Genomic DNA, 8,897 nt, shown 5'->3' with positions numbered 1-8,897 from the left:
CATGGGTTTGCATGAAACGGAAGTATCTGATGTTGTCTTTGTTGATATCTGGGCCAACCTGGAAATGACATAGATGTGTATTTGGAACCACTTCTAGATGATCCGAAGATTCTGTGGGAAAGAGGGATACCGGTGTTTGATGGTTATAAAAAGGAAAGTTTCAATCTGAGAGCTATGTTATTGTGTACAATAACTGACTTTTCGGCGTACGACGATCTTTCTGGACATACTGTACATGGGAAAGAGGATTGCCCATTGTGTGTGTGTGGGGGGGGGGATGTTGAATCAGAATATTTGAAGCATTCTCGCAAGTATGTGTACAGGGGAAATCGTCGATGGTTATGCCCTGATCATCATTATCGTAAGCTTCACAAGGCGTTTAATGGGTGTCCTGAGCAACGTGAGAGTCCTTAGATTTTGAATGGTCATGAAGTGTATGATAAAGTGAAAGATATTGAGATAACGTATGGGAAGAAGGGACCTAAGTTGTCTACTCGTGGTTATAAAAAAACCCATACTTTTAACCAAACTTCCGAACTGGCGTGACCTCCCGGTTAGACATTGCCTAGATTTTATGCACATTGAAAAGAACGTTTGTGATAATATAATCAATACTCTTCTGAATGTCCCGGGTAGGACAAAAGACAACAAGGCAGCTAGGGATGATATGGTTGAGATGGGTATTAGGCCCGAGCTTGCAGCTAAAACAAAAGGAAATCGGACTTTTTTGCCGCCTGCGGCTCATACTCTTTCAAAAAAGGAGAAAAATGAGTTTTGCGAATGCTTGCATGGTATTAAGGTGCCAGAGGGCTATTTATCTAATATTAGAAGCCTTGTTTCGTTGCAAGACCTAAAACTTACTGGTTTAAAGTCACATGACTGTTATACATTGATACAACAACTACTAGCTGTGGCCGTTCTTTCCATTCTACCTCCAAAGGTTTGACATGCTATAATTAGATTTTTCTATTTCTTCAAATCAATCAACAGTAAAGTCATTGATCCCGATGAAGCGGAAACTTTGGAGGAGATCCTCGTCACCAGTCTTTGTCAGTTTGAAATGTATTTTCCTCCCTCATTTTTCACTATTATGGTTCATTTGACTGTCCACCTAGTCCGGGAGGTTTTGTATCTCAGGCCAGTGTCTTTGAGATATCAGTACCCATTCGAACGATTGATGAAAGTTTACAGGGATTATACATCTAATAGGTATCGTCCAGAGGGGTGTATTGCTGAGCGAGCAATTATCGATGAAACTCTTTCGTATTGTTACGCGTACCTCTCCTTGGATGAGTTAATTGGAGCTCCTACGAATAGTCATAGTGACTGGATGAATGAATGGAAAAGGTGTAAGGGGTCGTGTTTCCAAGGATATGTCATCTAACATGCGACATAGAGCTCATACATACGTTCTATTTAACGATGATCATGTCCAGCCTTACATACAGAGCAGAACACCAGAGTTATCTTAAGGGAAAACACCTCATAAGAACGAAAGGTGGTATGCAAATGAGCATTACAAGCAATTTAGTGACTGGTTTAAGGATACTATTTACGATGATGACAACCCAATTGATGATAGCTCAACCAGCCTACGACATCTCGCTTTCGGTCCTAATGCTCGTGCAACTTTTTATAACGGGTATGCGATCAATGGGTACACTTTCTACACCCGCATTCAAGATGAGACGAGCACAATGCAAAACAGTGAAGTTTGCGTAGATTCTCAGGCTATATACTTTGCTAGTTCAAAGGATAAAACTCCTATTTTGAGTACAATGCAATATTATGGAGTTATTGAAGAGATATTGGTTTTAGACTACATGGATTTTGAGATACCTATATTTCGATGCAAGTGGGTTGATAACAACAATGGTGTTAGAAAGGATGATTTAGGATTCACATTAGTAAATTTTGACAAGGTTGGAAACAAGGACGATCCTTTTATATTAGCGTCACAAGCAAAACAAGTTTTTTATGTTATCAATCCTATGGATAATAAGTGGTCAGTTGTTCTATCTTGCCATCGCCGAATTCCAGATGATGAAGACGTCGATTTGAAGGACTTGATCACAGTGCTATATCGCACTTTGGTAATGATGTTGAAAATGTTAACATTCCAAACATATTTACACGGGATGATCATGATGAAGGTATTTGGGTTAATGAAGAGATTAGCAAATCCAAAAATGTTCCCGGCAGTCGTGAAAATATCAGCAATCCAATCGAGTTATCTTACGTCATGTGTAATTATTGTCTTGTTGTTATATATATCAAACTGCTGTTGTAAACTTTTTCTGCTGCTGCAGCGGGCGGGTTAGGGAAAAATCGTATCAAACAAAATGATGCTTTATCTATATGAAAATGATGCTTTACTTCTTGGCGGTAAAATCAAACAAAATGAAATATAAATTAAAACAGATATACCCAAACAGTTGTTCTGGACGTGTACAGTTATAACGGTTGGGGCCGTTGTTATGTTTATAAAAATGTTGCTTTATTTCATGGCGGGAAAATCAAACAAAATGAAAATATTTCAGACAACGGTTATTTCTAACCCGTTGTAGATAGTACTAATCAATTACGGTTTCAAACAAAACCGTAGTCTGTTTGGAAACAAAATATAACGATTTTTCTTATACCGTGTTTATTACTTTCCAATAAACAAGGTCTGCAAGAAGTGTTATATTATTCACACATATATAATCTGAGCTCCCCCCCCCCACACACACACACACACACATAATATTCTCAAACATTGAGCTTCCCTTCTACCACCAGCCTACCCCATCGTCGTCGCAGTCATCGTCGCCATTGCCGCCGCCAGATTAATCCAGATTCTCCAGTTTAAAGAAGTAATAAACCCCTCTCTCTAGAGATTTGTTTGTTATTATAAGTATGCATTGTTATTATTTGTTTATTAATTTATGCTTTAGATATGGTCCAAAAGCGCAAAAGAAACGATGGAAATTCGTCAGGCGACGACTCAGGTGATGAGAATAATTTGCAACACACTGCGGTCGAATGCGCCACAGGGTTTCCCTAGAAGTAATAAATTCAAAGATACCTAATCCTTTACAATGGGATAAAGATACGGGGCTGCCATATGGTGAGTATGCCGGGTATTTTACGAGTTGGATTGGTTGCTGTGTAAGACAATATGTGCCTCTCAGTACGCCGCGTATCTGTGAACTGAGTCAAATACGGAACACCATGCTAATAAATAGAATAAAGGTATGTATATACAATAATAAATGTTTTAGCTGAAATTAAGTTACTACTTGATATGTGTATTAGCCGAAACACTTGTACCAACTATGCTCATCATATATGCAGTTAGCTTACGTTGTCCCCGAAATATATGATAAGTACCTAAAAAAACAGGGGAAGCCCTCAGATCTTGGAAGTTAAAGATGGCTGAGAACCACTTGTTCAACAAGGAAACCGGGGAAATGAACAAGAACCCACCAAAAAAGAAGTATCTGTATGTCAGTCAGGACCATTGGGATAGCTATATCGCTTATAAGCAGTCTGACAAGTTTAAGGTAACTTAATAATAATAATAATAATAATAATAATAATAATAATAATAATAATAATAATAATAATAATAATAATAATAATAATAATAATAATAATAATAATAATAATAATAATAATAATAATAATAATAATAATAATAATAATAATAATAATAATAATAATAATAATAATAATAATAATAATAATAATAATAATAATAATAATAATAATAATAATAATAATAATAATAATAATAATAATAATAATAATAATAATAATAATAATAATAATAATAGTAATAGTAATAGTAATAATAATAATAATAATACTAATAGTAATAGTAATAATAATAGTAGTAATAATAATAATAGTAGTAATAGTAGTAATAGTAGTAATAATGATAATAATGATAATGATGATAATGATGATAATGATAATAATGATAATAATAATAATAATAATAATAATAATAATAATAATAATAATAATAAGTAAAGAAGTATACTTAATTTAGTGTTTGGTCATGCTTACGTTTCTTGATACAATTTATTTGGTGAAGGCTATGAGTGAGAGGAACAAGGCGAACATTTCAAAGAAAAAGACCGTCTTTTACGGCTCCCGAGTTGGTTCTAGATTGATTAAGAAGAAACTTGTAAGTACTACATAATTCTTATAGTATTAGACTATTAGGTGTTATAGTCGGATGTTATATATGTTCATCGTAATCATACATATTTTGAGAGGATATCAATGTGATGAATGAATTATAGGCAAAGCTTGGAAAATTCAGTCGTCACGACGCTTGGGTGGAAGGTCACGCTCCTAAGAATGAAAAGACGGAAACGGAATATGATAAGGACATCAAAAAGAAAATTGTAAGTTTGAATAAATATGTCACTCCTACCATTGGTAGTCGGAGTTATATAATTGTGTGTTGCTTAATGGTTTTATGTGTATGTAGAGGATCTGTGAGAATGAGGTAGAGGAAGGAAAATGGAAGCCTGAAGGACGTGACGACATTCTTGCTAGGGCAATCGGCAAAGCAGAGCATCCAGGTCGTGTGAGAGGGGTAGGAACGCATGTTGGTATCACCAAGTATTTTGGGAAAACTACTCGACGTGGTGATGCTTCCAAGAAGGTAATCTATAAATACTTTATTTGAACCAACGTAATTAATTTACAACTATATATGCTAACATTAATTTCTACTACACAGCTACATAAAATAGCCAGGTTGATGATGAGAATGTTGGAAACTGGGGAAAAGTCATCAGAAAAGGAGTTGGATATGGTTCAAGAAGTCATAAAGGAAGCAGAGGAGGAGGAGGAGGAGGAGGAGGAGGAGGAGGAGGAGGAGGAGGAGGAGGAGGAGGAAAAAGAGGTAATAATATTTGTCTTATATACAGTGTGTTATATGATTTGGAAAATCAGTACGTGTTATATAGACAAGTGTTAATGTACAGAAGGAAGCCGAGGATGACATGACAAGGGAAAAGGAAATGGGAAAGGAGACTGAAGTGGGAGCCGAGGATCGATATCAGGCAGTTGAAGAGGAAGAGGATGCCAGGAAGGTCGTGACACATGATGAAGTGGAGGTAGTTGATGATCAGATGTTCTTCTCAACACCGAAAAAGGTAATAGCTGATAGTTTATAATTATTCATATCATACACGTTTTTTACTTAGGAAAATTATTAAAGGTAGTGAATGTATGTGTACTAATTGATTAAAGCTGACGTAAAGGGCGATTGCAAGGTGGCTTGTCGTCTGTCCTATTTACAGGGGAAACAGAAAGTTGTTGTTGCCAGGGGATATGTGTTCAATTACGACTGGCTTCAGTAAGTTAAGGTTCATGGTATACCTCTTCGTCACAATTGCAGGAAAGTGGAAGTGTTCTAATTATATAAAGACGAGTATGGGGAAGTACAAGTATGGGGAAGTACAAGTACCATTTCCTACTGAGGGGGTCACTTATTTGAAAGAAGCCCTAAGCTCTTATCTGCAATGGTCTGCCAAACTCATCAATGTTGTCATCCCCGAGGTACCTATATGCAGACGTTAATCTTTACTGAGGGGGTCACTTGTTGTAATCCCCTATAAAATCTAATGCAAAACAGTGGCGGAAACACTGTCGAATGGGATTAAATACACAAAGATAAAAGTTCTAATTGTTATGAATTGAGAATGTATAAAATTCTCAAGGATAAAAAAAAACAAATGGTCAAGTCTAAACAATTGCCACTTTTATAAAAAGGGCGAAAATAAAATTTCTCAAAGTGTTCAAACTAAAACCATAAAAGAAAGCATAAAAACAGAGTAGGATCTGCAAACTACTCGCTAGCTCACACAGAAATCCCAGCAAAACTAACACCTGTCATGTTATAAACATAACAGCCACAATCAGTGGGTAGTAACTCGACGTTCTCCCAGCCATATCACATGATATAAATGTTACAGAAACAATAATATATCAAAAATAAATTGAAATATCAAAAACATATATAACAAAAATAAATTATCAAACTCACGCTTAAAATAAACGTGTTGCGTGCTTAAAAGCAAAATTCCTCAAATGATAGAATGGAAATAATATAGTTCAGGCTAGATTTTCACTTTGGCTATACTCCTTGATACCGCAGCATCTTACACTAGTTTCGGGAACCCATTGTCACGCAAAGGTGACCAACTCCAAGTCCACTCACTAGATAACAAACTATAACAGGACTCGTCTTACCACGCAGTGCGTAGTCCCAGTCTAAGACTTAAGCTTTAATGAGACGGAGTTCTACATTGGTTTATAAAACTGAACAGCAGTATTGTAAAATTCATAATTAATTACAGAACAATTGAAAAGACGCAAGGCCAATTTTCATGGTTTCCTGCAGCTTTTAGCTATAACTTTTATTTTTTTGACCAACTTTAAATTACGAAAGTATCAGGGGTCTAAAAATTTATTTCTAAAACCTGTCAAAAAAAGGTCACCCATAATGTTTCGGTTCATAAATCCACTTTTAGAAAACATTTTAAGTCAAGGCATAATTTTAAACATAAGTAAACATTACAAATCTTCTTTGAGAAAAAAATTAGCTACTATATCAAAATAAAAATATATTTTAAAAATGAATCTTTGAGAAAAGTCAGAAACACGTTTTACAGGCGAGCTGTTCACAAGTAATTTATTCTGACCAAACCGTAAGTTTAAATCTTATGAAATTTTTTCTCCAGACTCTACACTTTAAAATAACAGGATTCTATTCTTTACACTTTTGCAAATTCGAAATAAAAACAGGTAATATGATTTTTAGAAACAGATGAACATATTTGACAGATTTAACAACGGTTTTCATCAAACTTGTAAAATACACCATAAATCGAAAATAATGATTGAAGACCTACAAATTTATACACAACCTAATACTCCATTTCTCTACCACATATTAAAATGTCATGAATTTATAATTTGATTTAGTATTTTTAACATAATTAAAACCGAACAGAATCGCTATAATCGCAGAAACTGCATCAATACTTTAAATTACGATATAAATACTAAAACTCCAAAACAATTACCACTAAAATTCATGGTATCATAAAATCAACAATTAAATCCAGAAAAATAATTTACATCAGTTAAATTATAAAAAAACGAATTATTAAAACCCTAATATCAAAACAATCGATTAAAACATAAAAATCAATATATCAACTAAATAGTTTCCAATTTGACAAAATAAAATTATGAATAATCAAAAATAATTTATAAACATTAAGGGATCAGAAATCATATGGTTCGAAAATCATATTAATCAATAAATCTTTATAAGACCACAAAAATGCAACAATACATACAACTACAACAATTAAATCAATGTAATACCGAGTAACGTTGTAGTTACCTTGTTACGAATCCGAATCCACATTTGCTAGCCTTCAATATCTCCTCTACAAACCCTATAGAATAGGATGAACGGATGATGAGAGAATGTCGATCCAAATAAAGAAGTAAGAAGGCAAGCATGTACGTAGAGTAATTTGTGAAACGGAAATAAAGAAGCAAGAAGGCAGGCACGTACGTAATTTTGTTTGAAACAACGACAGAGGCAGAAGGTTGAAGTTTTGATTTTTTTTTTTTTTTTTTTTTCAATGAAACCCTAATGAATCTACACAATAGGTAGGGTTTATAAGAGATTAAAATAAGAAATAAAGCTTCTTAAAAGTTTTAAGTTGATTGGCCAAAATGGTTGTTTAAACAACCAAAAATATCTTCCCATGTTAAATAAGAATAAATATTTTAAATAAGAATAAATAAAAGGGGTGATGTAAATATTATCTCATAAGTTTTAATAAATACAAAGTGTATAAAATGCTTTGTATTAAAATTACTATTAACACTGTCCAAAAAGATGATGAACCAAAATCGTTTTCCCATTTTATAAAAAAAAAAAGTGACATATAATTAAAAGTCGGTCCATTTATTAAATAGGACTAAAATTATTAAAAATGATGTTAAATAAAACATTAAACCAAAATTAGTATAAAAAGAAATAAAAATAAACCTCTTTAACGAAAATCAAATAAATGAGTTTATTAAAATGGTGGGTGTTACACTTATTCTTTAAATATATTAGGGTACGAATATTAACATATCGTAACTACTTTAATCTTTACATTTGCAGAACTTAAGCAAAGCCATGATGACAGCTAAAGCAATTACTACTACGTAAACGAAAGTTGTTGCAGGCAAGCCTGGTTATGATTCTTATTATGAATCGTGTGAATATAAGAAAAAGATGAAAACTGCTTCGCTGAAGGCTTTGCACAACCTGGCTGTAAAGAGGTCACCTACAGGTGATGTAGTCATGATTAGCATTGAAAAGGAACTTATGGGCGCAGCTGATATAGCCATAATGGACCCGAAGCAATTGATGGAATTTGTCAACCTTGACAATTTAGATGTTGTTCACATTTTGATTTGGATGAAGTAAATTTTATTAATATAACTATTAAGTCATTTCCATTTACGAATAATGATGTTTGTTAAAATTATCAATTACAATAACAATCTTCGTTCCATGTGGCGTAATAGGTACCTCAATAATCAGTTCGCTGAGTGGAAGGTCCCTAGTCACGCCTACGGATTCTTGAGTCCTAAGGCGTTCTCTATTAATAGAATTTCATACGAAGAACAAATCAATAGTATCGCTCGTCGGTTGATGTCGTCCAAAAAACTATGGGTTGCCCCCTACAATGAGAATATGTATGTATAGTACGCGATTATTGTAATGAATCACGGTTCTATAAATTTATTATTAACATGCTTAAATGCGTGTAAATGAACTAACAGTTCAATGTCTCAAAATGAATAGGAAGCATTGG

General features: G+C 33.8%; 1 protein-coding gene and 1 long non-coding RNA gene across 2 annotated transcripts; both read left to right on the top strand.

The window, feature by feature from the left end:
- Positions 1-2,147: 2,147 nt before the first annotated feature.
- LOC141601086 (uncharacterized) lies at positions 2,148-4,907 on the top strand. Its single transcript, XM_074421350.1, has 5 exons — positions 2,148-2,153; positions 4,293-4,397; positions 4,484-4,660; positions 4,739-4,834; positions 4,902-4,907. Exons 1-5 carry the CDS (start codon positions 2,148-2,150, stop codon positions 4,905-4,907), a joined length of 390 nt encoding a protein of 129 aa, XP_074277451.1.
- Positions 4,908-4,997: 90 nt separating this feature from the next.
- Positions 4,998-8,406, top strand: LOC141602708 (uncharacterized). The gene is made up of 3 exons (XR_012524626.1): positions 4,998-5,156; positions 5,265-5,562; positions 8,198-8,406. It is a non-coding gene; the product is annotated as an uncharacterized LOC141602708 (long non-coding RNA).
- Positions 8,407-8,897: the final 491 nt, after the last annotated feature.

The sequence above is a fragment of the Silene latifolia genome, chromosome 9 (assembly GCF_048544455.1).
Source record: "Silene latifolia isolate original U9 population chromosome 9, ASM4854445v1, whole genome shotgun sequence".
Classification (NCBI taxonomy): Eukaryota; Viridiplantae; Streptophyta; class Magnoliopsida; order Caryophyllales; family Caryophyllaceae; genus Silene; species Silene latifolia.
Note: the sequence above shows the minus strand (reverse complement) of the source record. Positions and strands in the feature narration are given on the sequence as shown.

What these genes read in the sequence shown, in the direction of transcription:
- LOC141601086 (XM_074421350.1), top strand. An exon ending in AGGACATCAAAAAGAAAATT is followed by an intron (nt 4,398 to 4,483) that starts GTAAGTTTGAAT and finishes ATGTGTATGTAG; the next exon opens with AGGATCTGTGAGAATGAGGT. An exon ending in GTGGTGATGCTTCCAAGAAG is followed by an intron (nt 4,661 to 4,738) that starts GTAATCTATAAA and finishes TCTACTACACAG; the next exon opens with CTACATAAAATAGCCAGGTT.